General features: G+C 44.2%; 1 protein-coding gene across 1 annotated transcript in view; it reads right to left on the reverse strand.

The window, feature by feature from the left end:
- The window catches only part of CTNNA3 (catenin alpha 3), an 892,356-nt gene that overhangs the window by 265,127 nt on the left and 604,240 nt on the right, over positions 1-22,989 (reverse strand). Inside the window, exon 10 of the mRNA XM_048506869.1 lies at positions 4,692-4,848. Within this exon, the coding sequence (XP_048362826.1) occupies positions 4,692-4,848 (157 nt within the window). The remainder of the gene's footprint in view (positions 1-4,691; positions 4,849-22,989) is intronic.

Consider the following 22,989-nt stretch of genomic DNA (forward strand, 5'->3'; position numbering starts at 1 on the left):
TGGGGAAGGGGATACAAGGAAAATCAGATGCCTCTTGACAATCTTAGTGGGTCTTTTACTTGTCTGCCTCTGTGTATATACATGCGCACACACACACACACACACACACACCTGAATCCTAGAGTTTCATTCTGTGTGCACTTCTCTTCACCTATTATGCAGTACAGCACAATCTGGCTCCCATTACCAGATTATGGTGTATTTTATTTTTGGCAGATGTTTCAGATTTTAAAGTACACAAATTGATCATCTGAAATGTAAATTTACTTCCCCACCCAGTAATTGAATATGGGAAAAGCAGTTCCCTCTCCGTTTACTTACTAGTATGCAGAACTGTAGAAAACAGGCCATTTTAAATGTGGTTCTTAACAGAAAGTCAGACTGATAAAGATTAGATACCCTCCTCCAAAACAAAACAAACAGTTTTCAAATGATGGAACTCAAAGCAATCAGATTAGCCTAACACAACCATATTATAAAATTCCCTTAAAATGACATGTTAGGTTGATGATGTAAGACAAAGAATGCATTAAGTTCAATGTACAGAGAGGGTGGCATGGTAAAGCTAGAGTTCATCAGATATCAGAAGCTAAGCAGAAAGCTAAGCAGGGTCAGTTGATGGAAGGGAGCCCTCCAAGGAAGTCTTTGCAGAGGAAGGCAATGGCAAACCATCTCTGCTGAATCACTTGCCTTGAAAGCCCTTTGCTGGGATTGATGGAAGTCAGCTGCCACTTGATAAAACTTTAGACACACAAACACACACACACACACACACACAGTTTAAATGCAAAGAAACTGCTAACAAAACACACTGTACTGCTGCACATTTAAGAAGAACAATACTAGCCACTCTGGCACGAGGAAAAAAAATCACATCTAATCATTTAAATCTGTCTTAAGTTTTACAAATCCATTATTTATCATTCTTGCAGGAGTAGCTGAAAAGCCTGTTCTCATGATGGACAGATCCCATATGAAGGGGCCTCCGAATATTGACTTCTTGTTGTTGTTAAGTTATCTGAACGGTCAATTTTGTGAGGATTTTAGTTGACCATTTGCCAAGCTGAGACATGTGAGCTTGGTTGCCAGCTGCAAGTTGGGAAATTTCTGGAGATTGGGGATGGAGCCTACAGAAGAATGGGTTCAGGGAGGGGAGGGAGCTTAGCAAGATATAATGTTATAGACCTCACTCTCCAAAGCAGGGAACTGATTTCTCTCATCTGGGGATCAGTTTTTTTTTAAAGTATGGATAACCTTTAATGGCATAAGTTAAAAGATTTAGAATAAATACAGAAATTAAAAGATAAAATGCAAAACAAGATTAAGTTCGTTTGTTTATAACTGTGCATAAAAATCTGTCCGTTTGCTCTAAAGCATCCCTGCATTCATTGTTTAAAAGATAAACAGTCTTTTGCTGGCCAGTCCAACACTCTAAGTCCAACAATAAGGTTGAGAGGAACTTTGTTCTGGCCCTGTTATGAAGGGGGCAGTAATGCAGAACATGACGTACAGTTTCTGCAGTTTTCAACGTGCGGATGCAGAGACGTTCGCAATGGGCTGTTTTGGAGCCTCTTCTATCCCTCAAAGCAGAAGGAAGCACATTGCATCTGCCCAAAGTGATGGCACGTCAGTGCTCCGGGTCGGAAAGAGTGAACAAATATCTAGCCACACCTAGGTGTCTATATGGGATACCAAGAGAGAGGGAGCTTTTTTGCATGAGCCGTCAACTCCTGACGTCCTAATTTTAAAAGTCTAGATTTTATAGTGGAGAACATCTCATCGGGAGGGAGCATGGCTATAACATCAGGAAATAGCCCCAAGGCATGGAACTTTGCTTCTATGTGGGTCCACCAATCAGTAGCATGCAGAAAAATTAAAGCCTGGGCATTGAGGATCATGTCCTCGTGTCTGAAGCAAAGCTGACTCCAGTGCTTGAACGTTATACACCAAGCCCTGGTCTCTAGAAGATGTTGTCCAGCTTCTAGGCACAAGGTAGCATAGGGATTGAATCCGCTCGATATTTATATTCCAGGATTGGATCCATAAAGAAACACCATATAAAAGTTGCGGACAGACTTTTTGAATTCAATGCTTTTAAGGGCCTCAGGAAGAAATTGGTGACTCTTTCTGTAAAAGAAATGCAAGATAGTGTTGGTTGTATTTTTACTGGTGGCAACTATTCTGTTCCTGTGTGAGGACCAGCCTGTTCTATAATGGAAATTTAAGCCCAGGTATTTAAAGATCTTAACCTGCTCAAGTGTTTCCCCTTCCCACACCCAGTTGGAAGGGCACCACGAGCTTGCAAAAACCATGATTTTTTATTTGGCATAATTAATTTTGAGGTAGTTGTTATTACAGTACTCGGCACATCTGACTAATACTTACTTTAACCCCACTTCGGTCCATGATACCAAAATGGCATTGTCTGCATAAAGGAGCAGAGATATCCTTGATTTACCAACATAAGGACTGTGCGTATCATATCGTCTCAAAGAGAGTACTAAGTCATTTAAAAAGAGGTTGAACAGATTGTTGTGGGTTTTCCGGGCTGTATGGCCATGGTCTAATAGGTCTTGTTCCTAACGTTTCACCTGCATCTGTGGCTGGCATCTTCAGAGGTATATCAACACACTTTTCTCTGTGATACACCTCTGAAGATGTCAGCCGCAGGCACAAGCGAAACGTTAGGAACAAAATCTAACAGACTACGGCCCTACCTGGAAGTTGACAACTTTCAAACCTCAAGGCTTTGACACTTAGATGGCTATCAAGTATTAAGAGGGTGAGGGGACCAAGGAAAACCAATCTACATCAGATAACCCATTACTGGTAAATTTCCCCACTCCTCCAGAACACAGTGCCCAAGATCCCTCTCTCTCATCTGCTGCTTCTGTATTCTGCTCCTCGCTCTGCATGGGACCCCAAAAGTGCTAAGTGTAAAACTAACATGATCTTTGGGAAAGGAGATCAGGTCTGAGCATTTTTGGATGGAATATTTGCATTACCCTCTCCCCCCACTAAGATCCAAGATGTACTCTCTCCTTCCCATGGAGGAATTGCGAAAAGCTTTCCTTGTTTTCAAGGACACTTTGAAAACTGGAAATACTTCTATGTTTAGAATTAGCCAGTGCTTCTACTTTGTCTTCTAAGATCCACAATTCCCCCCATTTGTCTATTACTTGTATGCTTTGAATAAGCTTTTCAAAATTGGATCTTAGCCCTGAGGAAGATTTTATGCTAAGCTTCTCCCACAGGCCAGCTGCTCAGCTCATGCTACTTTAATGTATAAGGAAGTCTGAGGAGGGGGAGGCCACTGCTGTGCTGAAGGTGAGGCCTTTGCCCAGTCCTTCCTCCCGGAGCAGAGAAAGAACTTGCCCTGTCATTTATACATAGCCCTGGCTCAGCACTGCTCTGGGATAATTGATCACGGCCACAGAGACTCTGACAACAGCAATTCTACCCAACAGCAGAATCTCTGGAGGATCATAAATTCTCTCTGAACACATGCCCCCACCAAAGAAGAAGAGCTGAAGAAGAATTTGGATGTATAGCCTGCTTTTCTGTACCATTAAGGAGACTCAAAGTGGCTTATAAACTCCTTCCCATCCTCTCCTCACAACAGACCCCTTGTGAGGTAGGTGGGACTGAGAGAGTTCTGTGACTAGCACAAGGTCACAGCAGGATTCACGTGTAGGAATGGGGAAACAAACCTGGTGCTCCAGATTAGAGTCCACCACTCTTAACCACCATACCACATTGGCTCTCAGCCTCACCTATCTCACAAAGTAGAACAAACACTCCTTGTAAGGCCCTGTTGACTTAATTTCAAGCAGGAAAGATAAGTAGCCTGAAAGTCAAAGCTGTCTGAGGTCATCAGAGCTGGGAAATGAAGCAACACTGGCTCTGGTTAATCCTTGTCTGGGAGACTCTCAAGGAATTCCAGTGTGCTGTGCTGAGGAAGGAAATGGCAAATCATCTCTGAGCTTTTCTCACCTTCAAAACTCTATGAGGGGTTGATGTAAGATGGCACTTTATTATTATCATTATGATTCTCAAGCTTGCTCATGGATCCTACTGAGTGCACGTGCACGGCCGTGAATGAATGTCTCCATTCTGGAGACATTTTTAAAGCTTACCTTTGATGTGCTGCTACTTGGTATTGTTTAAGTGGTTTGAACAGGTGTTTGTCAAAGGCACTGCACTGCTTGCTGTTCAATGCTCCTTGCGCCTGAATAACCTTTCCAGCGCACTCCTTTCCCTCAATCACATGAAATTATAATTACATTTTTGCTTAAAACCCCAAGTGTGAGTTGAGTCCACTAATTAGCTTTTCCTCTTGGTGGAAGTAAAATGTGAGGCTCTCTGAGCCTTCCTGGCAGCAGTACTAATTTCCATTGCAGGCTGTCCCACCAGTGGGGAACATGCTTCAAGGCAGACTGCGTTTTGCGCCAGCAGAAGGTGAGGCAAAGACCTCTCCTATTTTCTGCAAACTCCTTCAGGGATTGGCAGCAATTGTATTCCTCAGTCTTCAGATTCACTTTACCTCACTCTAATTTCACACCTGGCTAGATATTGGGAGGTTGGATGATATAATGCAGCTTCCGAATGGATTGTGTGCCTCTCAAATAATCATTAAAAAAGACAGAAAGGTATCTCAAAGGGGGGGGGGAATAAAATCAAAAGCAGCCCACCTGATACAGCAAGAAAATCATCAATGCTTGTAATGTCATCCACGGCTTCAGTGAGCACACGTATGTGATTCTCCCATGTGTTCTTATACATTTCCATGCTGCTTTTCACCACCTGGCTTTTGGGTTTGACAGCAAGAGCTAAAGCAGCATTGACAACCTATGTGGGGAAGGAAAAGAAACATACCAAATGTTAAAAGAGATATAAAATCAGTCTGAAAAGCATTAACTACGTTCTAGTGTTTCTACAGATATAATATTTGAAGTCTCAGTGAGCATACAAAGAAGAAATACAATATCTCTAAACTACCATCCTGGCAGTTTAAAAAGCCTTTAGACACCAAGTCCTGAAAGTGAAGACCTCAAGGGCTTTGTCCTTTGCTGTACCATGTCAGTTTGCCAGATGACAAAGAGGCCTGCCTATACTCTCTGAAGTATTACCATTGTGGGAAACCAGTGGAAGAAATTGCAGTTAGGAGATAACAATGGTGAATACAGTTCCACCAAGTCTAAAAGCTGCTGATTCTGGCCTCAGAAGGGTGTAGCCAACAATACTTTTCTACCAGTGCAAGGGAATTCCACCATTCCTTTTTCCCACTGCACATTGTATTCAGTGAAACTCTTTTGGGGTTTCCGGAACCCCAGGGTCCACGTATGGGGGAAGGGAGGTAAGCAAAGCTGGATTTGGGGTGCTGTGTGGTTTCCGGGCTGCATGGCCGTGTTCTAGCAGCATTCTCTCCTGATGTTTCACCCGCATCTCTGGCTGGCATCTTCAGATACTATGACTCCTTTCCTGCTTTACTCCTGGAAAACCATCACCTTACTTTGATTTGGAATAAGCCTGGAATTGTGATTTCATCCCACTCCACTTAAATTCTAATCAACCACTGGATTCTCCCGAGCTTTGACTTATCAAGCCATAATCCTCTGCATTGTCCTCTCTTGGGCCGGTTCCGCATGAAGGCGGAAACGGCTGGGTCAGCGTTTATGATGCCGACCCGACAACGCTGGGACCGTCCGCACGGACGGTCCTGGGAACAGCCGGGCAGCCGGCGCCACGGAGCGCTGGCGCCCGGCCGACCCGGCATGTCCCCGGGCCTCCGGCGCGTCGCCGAGGCCTGGGGACACGCCCCCTGGCCCTGCACGCCTGCTCCAGCCTGTTCACTCGGCAGCGGCTTCACTGCGGCGTTTCCCCAAAAAGAGCGCTGGGAAGCGGTCTGGGGAAACGCCGGCTTCAGGCCAGGTGGGTGGCACGAGGGCGGCTGCGTTGCAGCTGCGCCCCCCGTGTGATTGGCGGCCTGGAGATGGCGTTTTTACCATCTCCAGGTCGCCATTCATTGCCCGTGCGGAAACGGCCCTGGAGATCAAGAACTCTGCTTAGGAAGATTAGCTCTCTTATCACTGGAGGACCAAATTTTCCTACAACTGGGCTGTCACACTACCGTCTTTGCTCAGTGTTTTCTGGACTAACTTCCAGTCAAGTTGCACTGCACCAAGCACTGTTTTTCACCCTGTCTCCTCAGAATTTAATTCAGGCATTGGACTCTGCCCTTTGGACTCTAATTCTCTGCAAGACAGGTAGCTATCACCCCTTCCTGCAACAGTCTACTCTATTCCCAGGCTATCTTCACACCTCTTTTTAACCTTAGGAATCTCCAAATTCTCTGTCTGTGTTTTATCATTTGTTCATGTTAAGTTTATTATTTCATTTTCTCAATAAAAAAGGTTAAACTATACTCCTGTGCTTTTTTTACAGAGAAAAACCTTGTAAACCCAGATGGCAAAGACTCTGGTTATCCCCTCTCACAATGTTCTCACTAATTTCCCATTAAAAAGACCCTACTATTTCAGGTAGCACACCGTAATCAACCCAAACTATCATTTGCACACAGAGTGCTGCATTCCTTGATATACAAATAATACACAAGTTTGGCCTAAAGACATTATATAACAATAAAGCACAATGCAAGTAAAGGATGGATGCATTATACAGCAGCTAAATAAAAGCTGCAGTGTTACATTACCATTTTTCAGTTTAATGGGGAATTGTTCTCCTATTGAGATAGAAAGGTTTCCAAAATGTCAGGGGAGGTTACATTGCTTCGAGTCTTACGGTCCAATGTTAAACAGAATATGGGCTTAGAAGGATATACGCTTATTATTGAACTGTTAGCACATACCAAAAATACCAGACCTCAGAATGGAGACATTTTCTGCTTGAGAAATATTCAGTACACTAATACATTCTGCGGTAATGGTTTATTAAAACTCAGAACTCCAAATCAGTTAAAAAGCTATTTAGTCTGAAAGTAAATCTTCCGTTTCTGAAGAGCTTTTCATAATAAAGCGACATTTCCCAAACAGGACAAATAAGAGAGAAAACAAAGGAGGAAATTAAAAACTGTCAAACCATATCCTGCATCATACTGGTATTTATGATGCATTTTATTAAGCACATAACAGAAGAAAAAATGTCTGCTTTGGCCTAAACATAATCAAAAGGGCATGACAGATCTGGGAAGCTTTGAAGGCAGCTAAAACACTTTCTACCAGAAACTGGGTAGAATGTCTGTTTTTAAACAAATGACAAACGGATAAGCACCAGTGTGCTACACTGGGCAGAGGGTCAAATGAGGGTCTGGGAGACCCAGGTTCCTATTCCCACACTTTCATGGAAGCTTGTTGGGTGACCTCGGGCCAACGGCATGTTCTCAGTTCAACCAACCTCCCAAGGTTCTTGTAAGGATGACATGGAGACTGGCAAAATATTCTAAGCTGCATTGGGGTGAAAGGCAGAATGAAAATTAAGTCAATGGAGTAAATAAATACAACAAAGTCCTCTCAGTTTTGGGAACACCAAACATAAATAAATGGATGGTGTGTACATGTTCTGGTTGGATTACTATAGTAGATAACAACACAACTGAAAATCAGAACAGGTTGATTTACAGCCCATCCAAATGGCCAGGCAGTCAGCTGTGGCTGCATCGCCCTGCCTGGACACTTTCAGAGAGGCTTCCCAGCAGCGTGGGGAGGCTTGCAAAGAGAAAAGGCCTCTGCGGCTCAAGGCAGCAAACAGCCAGGAGGGAGCTGACTAAAGTTAGCCATGCCCTGGACTGCCCCCACTGCAATAGAGGAAGTGCAAGATGCTGTCATAGCGTCCTGCACCACGTCCCACCACTGAAGTGGGCACTGGCCGCCTGACGACAGTTTCGCCCCTCCATTGGCGTAAGTGCCCCCAGGGAGAGCAAATTTGCCAGAGGGGCCAAGCACTGCTCCCACAATCAGATCTCCCCCCCACTTTGGATGGGATCGCTAATCACAAACATGGACTTCTGCTAGAGGAATAAAATAAAATGTAACAATAAATGTAATAAAATAGTTCCACTTTTTGAAAAGTGACTTCCTCCTATGTCCCATTTCTTCTGCTAACACACTTTGTTCAATACCTTATGCTGCCTATTTACTGTAAGCCTAAACCAGTGCTTTTCACAGGCACAGATCTGCATACACTTGCTGGACAAGTGCTACTGTTATTATACACACTGTAGCTCTATTAACCTAAATCTATGGGGCAATCCTAACTGCAGGAAAAGGTGACTATCTCAGTCTGAGGTTTATTTCACTTCTTACATGCATATATTATTCCACAAAGATAATGCAATTTAGCTGTTTATTTAAAACCTTTAAAACTTTTGTTCCTGAGACTCAATTAGGCTCATGCCAGCAGTAGCAAGTTGCAATAAAAATAAAATAACACAACAGAATTACAACAACATAACATAAGCAAAATTAATAATACTGTGTCAATTGTTACTTCACCTGCCACAAAACTCTCTCTAAAATAAAATGTTTCTGCATGCCTTCTAAAAAGCAGGGAGGGAAGTTGCCTTCCTCATCAACTCTGGTAACACATTGCAAATTACCAGCCCTACAACGGAGAATATCTTAGTTCTTGAAATATCATTTTTAAAGCAATTGTTCCAATATATCCATACATTGAATATTGGCGTTTTGTTGTTATCGTTGATGTCTGAGTTCAGGCAGACACTCAGGGCAAGAGGCAACATACATGATCTAAAACAGTGTTTGCAGTCAAACACAGGTATTTAGAAATCCAAGAATTAAACCTGAAGAGCAATTCCAAAGAGCACAGGCTAGGTTACAATCTAGAGCACTGGTGGTGAACCTTTGGCACTCCAGATGTTATGGACTACAATTCTCATCAGCCCCTGCCAGCTTGGCCAATTGTAGTCCATAACATCTGGACTGCCAAAGGTTCGCCACCATTGATCTAGAAGGTTAAACACACTGAGCTCTAGAACAAGATGACGTTGCAGACAGATTGCTTCTACACTGGATCACCCTTTCTTGGGTGCTCTTATCAAGAAAACCCTGCCCAGTCATTCAGAAACAGGTGCAACTCATCATTGGCTGAGTGCTGGCTGAGTCATCCTGTGATGACTCAACTCACAGTTGTGACTGGTGCTGAGCTGCCAGCCATGTGCCAAGGCACTTCTCCTGTGCCACACTCCAGGCCTGCCTTCTCTTGCACTCCAAGGACTCTGGCGAACCTGTGGGTGAGACCAGTGGCTGCAGCCTGCTGCACCTTCAGCTTCGAATCCCAGGCTGTGGGACTGAGGGTGTGATGTGCTCACTTCACCCTGAGACTCCCCCTCTACACCTTGTGGAGTCTCTACTTTGCCTGGCAGGTCTTCTTGCAGCACCCAAGGTTTGGGACCAGCTTACTGTCTTTTCCTCATTCAAGGAGACATTGGCAGGTAGACCCACAACATTTGAATTGATTTTGGGCAGGTGGGGGTGGGGGGATCACTATTACATTTTACAACTTCTCTAAATTTATCACATCATTTTAAAAAAGCCTATAGAATTACCTAATGTTAAAATAATTATCCAAAGAAAACATTCATTCGGTGAGGACTGGATGCAAGAATGATTTTTTCACACAGATGCCAGGAGAGCCATATTGCTAAATATGGGTAAGGAAACTCTTCCATCAAGAATTCATCCACTGAAACTCTGTGCTGTGATTCTTGATGGTCATACTCAGAGAAATTTGGATACCAATGGGTACTCAGCCACAGCGCCCAATTGAAAAGAACCAGTGTTGGGAGCTCTCTGCTGCCTCCTTTGGTGAAAGATGGGGTCACAGCTTCCTTATTTGTTTCCTCACCTCTCCTGACCACAGGACTGAACACTGCAGTCTTAAGCAGAATTACACCAGTCTACGCCTCTTAAAGCAATTTGCTTAAACTGGAGTAACTCTGCATATGGTTGCATGGTAATATGATCAGTCACTGACTGCTCTGACCTCTGCTTTCTAAGGCTGTAGCCATAGCAGTATTTTTGTGTACTGATGGGTTAACTACATTTCCCAGGATCCCCAGCACAGGGGATGTTGCTATAAAGCATTCAAGACAGCAAAATGGAAAAGAAAGGTCAATAGGTATATTTGTATATGATCCTGTTAACAGAGTAATGAGCAGAATGTAGCTTTGTGAGAAACAGTTATATAGTTAAAGACCAGCCTTTTCACTCAGAAATCATTAACACAATGGAGCTTTACTTAAACCGAGAGAGAAAAAGACTATATACATAAACAAAGTATTGCTTATATCCATCGATACGTTCGCAGTTCATCTTTTGGTTACAATTTCAAGCATAGTCTACAATGTTAAACATTTCAGTCAGAGCCTTTTTGGTTAAAAGAACACATAACGACATGTTTCCTCAGCAACAATCAGGGAGCAACTTTCTCCAACTGTCACCTTTAGAATGTTTGTAGAGATCTCCCAGAATTCCATGCTGCTGTTTTGTATGCAAGGCTGTAAATTCCAACAATATGATCAATCACTGACTGCTCTGACCTCTCCTTTCTAAGGCTGTAGCCATACCAGTATTTCTGTAAACTGATGGGTTAACTACATTTCCCAGGATCTCCAGCACAGGGGATGTTGCTATAGGGCATTTAAGGCAGCAAAGGGGACAAGAAAGATCTTTCATAGTGTAGCTGCAGCCAAGTGGGAGGCCAAGGAGAGCTGAATTCTCTGATCAAAGCATAAGGCTCAGCTCAAATTGAAGGACTTGTTCAACATTAAAGCTCATGACTTTATTTACACAAAGACAACTACAGCTTTAATAGATGTGCCACTGGCGGGAATTCAACAAATGATGCTTGCCCATTCCTACATCTCCATGCTGTAACAAGAGTTGCCTATGATGAAACTATTACAGAAAAAAAGTTGCCTGGTTAGAGAAAAGATGGGAGGGAAGGCGGAATGATAAAGGCTAACCTTATCTCAGAAGATAAGCAGAGTCGGTACTTGGAAGGGAAACCACCAAGGAAGATTTCTTTATTGGATTTATATACCGACCAATCCCCAAAGGGCTCTGGGAGGTTTACAACAAGCTTAGAACATTAAAATATGGCACTCAACTCAGACTGGCTGAACACACATTAACAATCAGCAACTCATGCTGAAAAATGATGCTCTTCTCACAGTCAATGGGAGGAAAACCTTTTCTTGCCCAAAGATTCCACAGAGGGAGGTAATGGCAAACCACCCTTGTTTCTAAATTACCTTGAAATCCTCCTGCTGGGGTCACCCTAACTCAACTGGAACCTGACAGCACTTTAGGTGCACCCACAGGAGAAAAGATGGCATTTCTACTTAAGATACTACAGAGATTTTAACACACAATAATATGAATCACAGATACTATTGTAGTGCAGCACACACTTGCATCTGCAGATCACAACAAGTGATTTCATTTATTTGTGATTCACAGTCAAAGCATGTGATGCAGTATGACTTTTTAAACACACTCTCATGGTGCCAAAAAAGCAAAGCAATTGATGCAGAGTGTGGTAAGAGGAAGGGATAATGTAATGAGCAGGCCATGACCAAACAATGATTTTTTGTACCAGCTCACAAATCACCTCCCACTCCCATCAGAACATACATGGCTCTCTACCCACCAACTTTTTTCCTAATTTCCTAATCACAACAACCCTATGAGGTAGGTTGTTAGCCTGAGAAACAACTCCAAGCCAGTGCAAGTGGGTATTAAGCATGTAAATCTCTCACAAATCACCCCCAGCAAAACATTTACCAAACAAATGTCAGCATAATCTCTCACAAAACACCTCCAGTCACTGGTGTTTAAACTAGGGAGCTCAGATTCTCTTTAAATTCACTTAAAGGGAGAATCTCTGGGTCCCCAGTTAAAACAAAATTGAAAGTGATGCTGTTTGGGGGTGGATTTTTTCCCACCCTGAAACAGCATCACGTTTGAGGGTTGGAGATTCAGATGAAACAAATAGCAGATTCGGCTGGAATCTGGGCAAATTTGGGCACATTCAGACAAAAATTGTCTGATTATGTCCTGCCCAAAAATTAACAAATGCGAATGCAAAGTATTTGGGTTTTGGGGTAGTTTGGCGATGTTTGGTTCAGGGGAAGCAAAGTTATGGGCGTAAATGGAATGCCCCATCCCCACTGTTTTCAATGGGAGCTAACCTGAGATGGGGGCTACCCATTTGAGGGACCATAACTTTGGTCCCCAAACATAACTTCACCAAACTTGGGTGGCATCATAAGAATAGTTAACAGATGATACCCTGAAAATTTGGTGTCACTAACTTTAAAAAATACATCCCTTCCAGGCACCCCAAGAAATTTGCCCAAGATTCTTTGTTTTGCAGTGACTTTGCTCCATTGTAGCTAATGGGAATTTCTGAGGCAGGCTGCACATTTTTGAAGATAGAGGCGCCAGACTTTCAAGGTGGCTCCAAGAGGCCTTGAGTAATAGCATCCAAGCTTGGTGAGCTTTGCTTCTGGGGGGGGGGGGAGTTGAGAGAGTTCTGAGAGAACTCAGCCCACAGGCTTTCATGTGCAGGAGCAGGGAAACAAAATAAGCATTTTGGGGGCCCACCTGAACCCCAGAAGCAAAGGTCTCCAAACCTGGATGCCATTACCAGGAGGCCCTCCTAGAGCCACCCTGAAAGTCTGGTGCCTCTATCTTCAAAAATGTGCAGCCTGCCTACACACTCAGAAATTCCCCATTGGCTACAATGGAGCAAAGTCACTGCAAAACAAAGAATCTTGGGCAAATTCCTTGGGGTGCCTGAAAGGGGTGTATTTTTAAAGCTAGTGACACCAAATTTTCAGGGTATCATCTGTTAACTATTCTTATGATGCCACCCAAGTTTGACAGTCTCTGGATAGTACCCTGAAAATCTGGTGCCGATAGCCTTAAAAATGCGCCCCCTGCAGGCCGGAACGTGAAAAAACACTTTAAAAATGTAAAAACACACAAACGACCCTGAAATGTTGGCGCCCCCCCACGTGACCAAATGGGGGGGCGCCCGGGGACAAAGGGTACCCCCTGTCCCTAGGCAGGAACGCCACTGGTAATGAGCAGGAATAAAATGCGACTTAGCACTTTACTGGCATTGCTGTAATGTCATTTGCCTATTTTCGCTCCCACCACAATATGATTCTAAGCAACACAACATTGCATTTTGTAGGAAATGTGGTTGTTCAGCTACAGGAAGGCAGCAGACTCTGAGCCTCCACGAATTCATGGATTTGCCATTTGTGGTAATCCCAGAAATGGGTCTCCTACAAAAGATGACTGTTAATTGGGTCTTCAGATTGGGTAACTGCCAACTAAATGTTAACCTCCCCTCTTTCTGGCAGATCATCAAGCTCCAAAAAAGTGAACTCTGTAGGACAATGGTGGACACCATGCCATTGGGGTTACACATCCTCTGGATCACACTGGTTCAGACTCCCAAGCAAAGACAACTAATAGTTTCCCCACGTGCTGAACTATGTCTACAAGCAATTCCAGTGCACACTGGTTTGCAATTAAAATCTACCAACAGTCAGGATTGATAAGAAAGATTATTCTGTTTCCCAGTATAGCTTCAGGAAGAGCTTTCCAAAGTAATTCTATTCTCGATCCACATAACTGGTTTTGAAGTAATGGACTGCCAAGCATTTGAAGCAGCCCGTATACAGTACTACTGTTGTTTAACATCAGATTTCCACCCCCCTCTCAATGAACAGTTTAGCAACCTATTCACACATGAAGTGAAAGGGACAAGCTATGTTAGCTTGCTAGTGTATGTTATATAATTTGCCTAGAGCAATCTTGGTTCATCGCTTTCAATATCCTATTTAGGAGATACATATGCAGTGTCAACAAAGACACAACGGTTAGCCCAGGGGCTGGCTAGAAGGCTGCAGGAGTAGTTCATTATACTCTTGGAATCAGGATCCCACAGCTATGACCCTGAAGTCACGCTCTATCCTGTATTGGCAGTTTCAGCCATGAATACAGTATGAGATGTATTGGTTCAGCCACCTGCACTGGCTTCTACTGGCTTCAGTAAAGAAAATCTTATTATTGTCAGTGACACTAGTCCTGCATCTCCTCCTACACTGACACTATAAACAACATTAGGTCATATTTCTTTTTAGCTGGAGGGTCTCCCCCCTTCTCTTTCTTCCAGATGAGAAGCTGGGAGTTGTTGTTGTTGTTGTTGTTGTTGTTGTTGTTGTTGTTGTTGTTGTTGTTGTTGTTGTTGTTGTTGTTGTTGTTGTTGTTGTTGTTTTTACATTCAGCTTGCAGGTAAGCAAGGAGCCGATTCCAAGGAGTTAAGCCAGGGGTGTCACTCATCTGTTACAAGGACTGCATATTACATAAATGTCACTTGGTCAGGCCAGGCCATGTGTACTGTAAAATTATGTAATGCCAGGTACTGGAAACACAAACTTCATAGAAGACATAGGCAAAGCCAATTAATGATATTATTTTTTACTTAAAATACAAACAATAAATAACACTTAAAACAATAACACTCTCACAATATTTTCTTTTATTTAACAGTCTTTGATAATTGATACCCCTTGCTATGAACTAATGCATCAAAATCTGGAGTCAAAGTCTATACTGTAGCAATTTTGAGTATGTTGTTCAAATGTGTCTCTCAACTGAGAACATACTTCTGATTTATTAACATTCATTACAGAGAACAGCTGTTCACAAACATGTGTTGCCCAAACATAGACAATTTTTTTTAGCAGCAGAGCCTTAAGATGGGGGCAATGTGGACTCCAAAATTGGTAAAATATGCCAATCCAACTTCAGAACATTTATCCTTGAGCATGGCATCACACTGTCAAATAAATTATGGCTTTGGTCAGGCCATGCTCAGCTTTATACTGCTGGCTCTGCCTCCATATGACATTGCAGGTAGAGCTTCAGAGATGGAGCCAGCAGTATAAAACTGGACTCAGCAAGGCAAAGTCTACAGTTCAATGATGGACTTGTCCAGGTCCAGCTTTAAATGGTGGGTTTTGGAGGTGGAGCTCACAGTTTAAAGGTGGACCAGGTAGAGCCCAGCATTGGTGGGCTTGGCAGAGCCTGGATCCAGTCTTACACTGCTGTTTCCACCTCTGAAGTCCACCTGACCCAGAGGTGGGATCCAGCAGGTTCTCACAGGTTCCCAAGAGTAGGTTACTAATTATTTGTGTGTGTCAAGAGGGGGTTACTAATTGGTGATTTTGCCACATGATTTTTGCCTTAGTTATGCTCCTCCTCTCAGCAGTAGCGCACAGAACTTGAAGCAGTCTAGCAGGAGGTGCACCGGCGTGCATGGCAGCCTGCACCTGCGTGCATTCGTTTCCCGCCCAAGGACCGGCACAGCTGCTGCGTCCTTGCCAAAGCCCCACCCAGGAATGCCCCGCCCCCAGAATGCCCAGCCATGCCCCCGTCATGCCCCGCCCAGCCCCATTGGCGCTACGCCAGTTTGAATTCCACCACCATGGGAACCTGTTACTAAAATTTTTGGATCCCACCACTGACCTGACCTCAAGGGCAGAGCTTCAGAGCCAGAGCCATCAGTCTACAACTGGACCTGGCGTAGGTTCAGTGTTGAGCTGTGTGCACCGCCTGCAAAGTCCATGTGGACTTTGGAAGTGGAGCCCGCAGTTCAATACTGGGCTCAGCCTGGCCAGAACTGAAAAGCTTGCAGGCTGGATAAGAGCTCCCAAGGGCCTGTAAGCCATATGTTTGAAAACCATGGGTTAAGCCTTCTGGCCTGCACTGTTTTCTCCAGCTGAAGAGCCACTGTCCCGTTGTGGCAACCATAAAGCAAAAAGTGGCTCCCGAGGATCACGCTGAGAAGCAGGTATGATATAGTGATTACAGGATCTGATTGGGGTCTTGGAGACCCAGGTTCAAATCCTGAATGTGCCATGGAAGATTGCTGAGTGACTATGGCAGTGGTGGCGAACCTACGGCACTCCAGATGTTCATGAACTACAATTCCCATCAGCCCCTGGCCATGCTGGCATGGGGCTGATGGGAATTGTAGTCCATGAACATCTGGAGTGCCGTAGGTTTGCCACCACGGGACTATGGGCTGGTCACACACACTCAGTCTAACCTATCCCATAAGGTTGTTGCGATATTAAAGTGGAGAATATTGTAATTCACTTTGTGTCACCTTTGGGGAGAAAGTTGTATACCCCTTTGGGGAGAAAGGGGTATAAACAAGTAAATAAAAACCTTCTCCAATTGCATCACAACTCTAATTGAGTCCCTGCACGCATGAAAACTAAACTGAAGGCTAACCAATCTGTGAGCTCCCTCCAAAGAAGCCTGCTTCTCAACTTTGATAAATCCATTTTTTAAACTACTGATGCTAATACTGATTAATCTAATTATTACATACTTTTTGTATCATCCTCAGTCCCCATGCATTTCTTGAGAAAACCACCAAAGTTGGCAGAATTTTTCTTTGGGCAAAGATGGATAGGGTAGTGTTGCATGTCTGTCCTACTGGTGAGAGGTTACATTTTGGTCCTTTCATATTGCTCTGGAGCAAAAATTAAGCATTCAGTGAAAGATTGCTCCATCTACATAAAATGATCATTTCTGCATGTTTATAATGATATCCAAATAAAACCCATACAACAAACATTGAACCTTCTGAATACAGATAGGCAGCCTGGGGGCTCAATCTGGCACAGAAGTAGTATCTATGAAAAAAGTATGAAGTGGCCCCTAGGGCCTGGATTGGTATGAGACAAGAAGAAAATCCATTAGAACTAATTAGGATGCTCTTGAACATTTTGCAAAATTAAACCATATGCAGCATCTAGATGGATTCTTATCAAACTATGGCATTCTGTAGTAATTAGGAAAATAAGAAATTTCTTGTTTTCATGCATGCATTGTGCCAGATCCTATTTATCTGCAATGGTATGTAGCACAAATGTTTGTGCGATATCATGGACATTCAGGTCTGTTACTATCGTTTATTGAACAATATTTCCACAAGTACCCAAAAGTGGAAATCTGGCTTTTGTTTTAGCATGGCTACCTATGACCTGATCCTATTATCTAGTTGTCTGGCCACATCCAGTCTGTATTGCCATCTAAAATTACAGGGAGGGGAGAGGAAAGGAGGAAAGCTGTCAACTAAAATAAATTTATTTAAATTGTTCCAGTCGATTCAAACTGTTGTCAAATTTCATTATTTCTGACAATCAGATTCACAAGACATGGATACCAATGAAAGATGACATTCCCACACTGGTTTCCATTTACTCCTAGAGTGGCTGAGATTGCCCTCTTGAGTTTACCTGGAAAATTAAGAAGTCACCAAATTCAGAGACTGAACTTCTTTTAGGACAAAGGAAATAATCTGGTTATGAGTTAAGTTTGATTCTAATTTGAAATTTACATGTTTTATCATGTATACCAATGAAAGATGACATTCCCAAAGCCCTTATAAACTGAGAACATATGAAGTTTCACTGGCAAAAACCATGGCATAGTTCACAGAGCCACATTAAAAAAAATCTGCACATGGCCTCCATCATCTTCAGAATGGCAGAGTTGGGCAAGAATGGCATGGTAGACGGTAGGGGGCCACTTGTCAGCAGTTGGCCATGCCACCAAGTGGAGTGGAGTGGGCAGTGGCAGGGGATGTTTGGTCCTGGGGACAAGGGCAGCCTCTGCTGACCATGGACATGCCAGGGCATGGTAAGATCTGAGCTTGGAAAACTTACTCTCAGGAGATGGGATCCTAGGGCCATCATGGTCACAGGAACTGCCATCTAATCAGATGAGCTGTTTCCATGGTCACCCCCTCCCCTTCCTCCAGCCCCCAGATGTCTGCCAAGTGCCCACACTGATGAACCCGACTTTGCTTCCTGCACCCCAGCACTGCTGTGCTGGCATCCTTGGGACCCTGGGCTAAGCAGTCTCACTGCTGCTTTGGGGCTGGTCACAGCATGGCAAACCACTTAGGAAGCACTCAACTGCACCACTGCTGTGCCATTCTCCCTCTGGATTGCATTGCCCTCTGGATTGCACTGCTTTTGACTTTAACGACCATGACCTGGGGCCCAGAGGTGTATGGTGGGAAAATGGTGCCCAGAGACAAGCCTTCTCCAGGCGCCCTCCCCCCATATGCCCGAGGGTGGGCTCAGGAGTGGGGCCCAAGCCCCACCTTCCCTCCTCACTCCCCAGCTTCTGCCCTCCCCAGAGCCTGGGGAGAGCAGAAGTCACTGCCAGCCTCCGGAGATGTGTTTTTAAAAGCACAGGAGCTAGGGGTGCGACTTGGGCCAGGGCCCTGTCCCAAGTCCCTCCCTCTTGGGGGCAGGGCCCAGCTCTGAGCCCCGCCTCAGTCTCTGTGTTTTTAAAAGCATATCTCTGGAGACTGGCAGGTCAGGCTGGGTGGGCGAGAGGGGCAGTGTCCCCTCGTGGGTCCCTGGATGCTGGGTCCTGCTCTTCACAGGTCCTGGAAAGGGCAGAAGCTGGCTCATCATTTTCGGACTCCCTTAGCCCCACCCAAGTTGTCACTCCAATAACATGGGTGGAGCCAAGGGAGCCAAAAGACATCATGTTTGGGTTTCTTCAACCCTGCCCACGTTGATGGAGAAGTGGGTGGGGCCAAGGAAGCCCAAAGAAGACGAGTCAGAAGGACTTCCTGCTGCCTCATCTTCCCAAAGGCATCCGGTCATGTGTGGCGTCAATTTTGCACCTCCGTGTGACCAGATTAATTGTGCTCAGAGACAAGGGTTACCCCTTGTCCCCAGGTAGATATGCCACTGCTGGGGTCACAGCTATAGAATATAGCTGTGGCCCCAGGGCAACCACTGAAATTGCACCCCCCAGCAACGCACCTTTCCCCAACATTGCACTCCCTCATGAGACCAGCCTCCCATGGGGAAAAGTAATATCGATTTACAGGTGGCAGTGCAGTTTTATTTTTAAAGTTAGCATTCTTCCCTCCAACACCAGTGCTGATCTCTTGAGAAGAACCTCTGGTTGCAGGCACAGAAACAGTCCCCATATTTAGCCAGGCAGCCCTGTTAAGAGATCTAGTGACATCAGCCATTTTAAAAAAAGTATTGGATTTGATATCCCGCCCTCCACCTGTGGCTTATCTGCTTGCACTTTGTCCTATCTAACAAATGCCATCATGGGCCTGCGATGCCTTGCTGCTGTCTACATTGGACAAATGTGTCTGTCTCTGGGTGACAGAATCAAGAGACACGAATCGAACATAAGAAGCCACAATGTCCAGAAATCAGTGGGGAGCATTTTAATCTCCCTGGGCCTTGTATTGCAAACCTGGAAGATACTGTTAGACAGAAAAACTTTAAGGATAATGTACTTAATATAGAAGGTAAAACACTTAATTACAGTTACTTAATGAAGAAATTAAACACTGCACACCATCTTAGGTAAAGCAGACTTGGATTTCCGTATTCACAGCAGTCTCCTACTGGGCCCACTTAATAGACGTTTTGACTGGCTGTTGTTAACATCCTCTCAGATTGTACCCTTGGGCCAGTAGCTGTTAATTTGTCTACTTAGACTGGCAGTGGCTCTCCAGCATCTCTGGCTGAAGCCTTTCATGCTAACTAATTCCGGGTCCTGTTTAACTGGAGATGTTGCTGGGGATTGAACCTGGGACCTTCTGCCTCTGAGCCGTGGGTCCTCTCGTACCTGAAGCATGAAGTGCCCCTGAGCATGTACTGAGTGTCCTCACATAGCGGTCCACAGAGATCTGCACCTTGTGACCACGGGGGTCAGGCTGAAATCCCACCCCCCCACCCCTACCACAGGCAAAGAAAACTTCAGTATATTGTCGAAGGCTTTCACGGCCGGAATCGCTGGGGTGCTGTGTGGTTTCCGGGCTGTATGGCCATGTTCTAGCAGCATTCTCTCCTGACGTTTCGCCTGCATCTGTGGCTGGCATCTTCAGAGGATCTGACAGTAGGAAAGCAAGTGGAGTATATATACCTGTTGGAGTATCCAGGATGGGGGAAAGAACCATTGTCTGTTAACAAGTAAAGGGTGCAATTAGCAAGCTAGATTCACATGAGTGGGATCCACCCATTAGCATGTGAGTAACAATGAAGATAGCAAGGTCAATAGGTGAGGTCATCTGAATAGAAGTAGCCTGGCCTTTGTTCCCTTTGATTGTTTACTGTCTATAGTCATCCTGTGTTTGTGTGGAGCTGATTAGTCACTGTTTTGATTAGGCACAGTGTTTGTCAACACTGGTAGCCAAGTTTTGTTCATTTTCATGGTTTCTTCCTTTCTGTTGAAATTGTCCACAAGCACACCTATTGACCTTGCTATCTTCATTGTTACTCACATGCTAATGGGTGGATCCCACTCAACACATGTAAATCTAGCTTGCTAATTGCACCCTTTACTTGTTAACAGACTATGGTTCTTTCCCCCATCCTGGATACTCCAACAGGTATATATACTCCACTTGCTTTCCTACTATCAGATCCTCTGAAGATGCCAGCCACAGATGCAGGTGAAACGTCAGGAGAGAATGCTGCTGGAGCACGGCCATACAGCCTGGAAACCACACAGCACCCCAAAACTTGAGTAACTCAACTGATCAGCTAAAATAAATACAGTCAAAGACATTTTTAAAGGAATTCTGACTTTGGAGCATAAAGTGCACATCCCCATTTTCAAACAAAACAACTAAAGAAACTATACACAATCCGCTCTCCATATCCCAGACTTTCTTCACAACAGATGCTTAACAGTGTAATCCTAACCGCAGTGACACCTTTCTAAGCACACTGAAGTCAGTGGGCTTAGGAGAATGTAACTGGCCTTAAAATGACTCTGTGTATTGCTTTGGGTCACATCTGAAACTTTAATGTAAAATCTATTTTAGCTAGAATCAAATTCCATTGGGCCAGCTGTAGCCAAAACAACTAAGTATTATGAAACACTAAAAAAATGTAGCGAGGCGTAAGCTTTTTTGAGACACTGTCAGGTGCACTTCTGTTGTGTTAACCAAAAACATATAGTTTTGAAAATGGATTTTGCCCCTTTTTATCCCACATTGGCAAAATGCAAGAGACTTTCAAACTTAAAAAAGAGCCATCACAGGGTCACTTCTGAATATGTCCTAAACTCATCTGCAGTAGGTTTGGTAAACAGAAAGAATGGGCACAGATTTTATTTATCTTGAACAGGATGGATTGGAATTTTCAAATGGCAAGTTTGTTTGCTGGGGGTTTTTCATTTCCTCCCCCCTTCTTTTATTCCTGATTCCTGAACCTGTGGGGTCTGGCACAGCTCCACTCCCATGCTGTCTTCATGTGTCCTAGCTCGTTTCATGCTGTGTTCCCGCACACCCCAGCCTGCAATCACAATCTGTTCCACACTGAGCAAGGGCAGTCAGAGTGCCCCCACCCAGGTGCCCTAGTCAACTGGTGCTCGGGGCACAAGCCCTGCCTTGCCCCACCCAAGATATGCCATTGCCATGACCTGGCAGCCTTTGCCACTTCTCAAGTAAATTAGATTACTTCATTAATGATCAGGGCAAAAAAAAATTAAAAGCTGCAACTACTAAGCAGAAACTGTACAGTCACAAATGTCGCTCAGTACAGTCACTCAGTACAGTAGTGTGCTTATGACAAAATTCACCAGGGAACATTAACATGATCCAAACAGGAGAATGCCTGCCATGTAATTGTTTGAATAAGGCAGTGTAAGCATGCTCGCTGTGAAATTCTCAGCATTACACCTTCACAATATGGTTGCACTTCAAACACTGATAGTGCCACCATAAACAGACTTACACCCTTTTAAGTCCACTGAGATCAATCAGAAGCTGTTACATCATTGAAGATGGCTCAGATTGCACCGTAACAGACTTGACCTTTTCGTTAATCTTGCTTGGGGGAGTACCTTCGTTAATATTTTAAACACAAAACATTCCACGAAGAAAGAACTGGCACAAAATAGTCACCCATTAGTGGTTTGCATTGTTGAGTTGAAAACTTCCAAAACAGGAATACAGTCAGGCGATTCTCAAATTCCACACAACAACACAGCATCTAAAGGCCAAAACTTTTTAAAAACCCAATTTATACCCAATAATTCAACATGCTAAGGATGTCTTTTAAAAAAATGAGATAGATGAACCCCTTCCAATGCGGACATTAATTCCAGACCTATTGCCAGAGCACAGTTGCTGAAACCATGCTGTTTCATGGAGAGCTTGTTGACCTCCAGGAGTTTTCCTCAAGTGATACAGAGACAGAAGATCCATGGCCTAACTACTATTTTAGCCTTAGAGACTGACAAAGTTTCATGCAAAGCAAGGAGCGGGGGGCACTCAGTAGCCAGCTACCAGAACCAAACAGCCAGAACCCATTATCTGGATCTCACAAGACTAAAGGACTACAATACATTTCTTCATTCATTTGAGGTATTTATATCCCTTATTCTAGGTTGGAAAATCTTCAAAACATACCAACAAACTATGCCCAGAAAAGGGGAGATATGAAGGAGGGAAAAAAAGGCTTAATAGGGGATGCCAAGCATGTCCTCAGGGAAACGAATGAGAGAGGGTTCAATTGAAAACATGTGCATTAGTCTTCAACAACTTTGCCTGAATCCCCTCCCCTCCCCTACCTTGCATGCCACCCCTCCTTCCCCCTACTCTCCTTGCATGCCACCCCTCCCCCTCCAACTGCTAGGGTGGGTGGACCATGTCCAGATGCTGGGTCCCTTCCAGATGCCGGGCCCCCTCCCCTTCCCTCCCTTGCATGCCACACTATGTGGATTTGACTTTCCACACACATGTTTTTAATAGAAACATGAGCAATCTTATCACGTCCACCCCCTGAAATTTTCTTTGGTCAATATGAGTCAAGACACAGATTTAGATCTGATTTGTACTTGCAGAAAAATGTGTTGGGAATTA

Source organism: Sphaerodactylus townsendi, linkage group LG08 (assembly GCF_021028975.2).
Source record: "Sphaerodactylus townsendi isolate TG3544 linkage group LG08, MPM_Stown_v2.3, whole genome shotgun sequence".
Classification (NCBI taxonomy): Eukaryota; Metazoa; Chordata; class Lepidosauria; order Squamata; family Sphaerodactylidae; genus Sphaerodactylus; species Sphaerodactylus townsendi.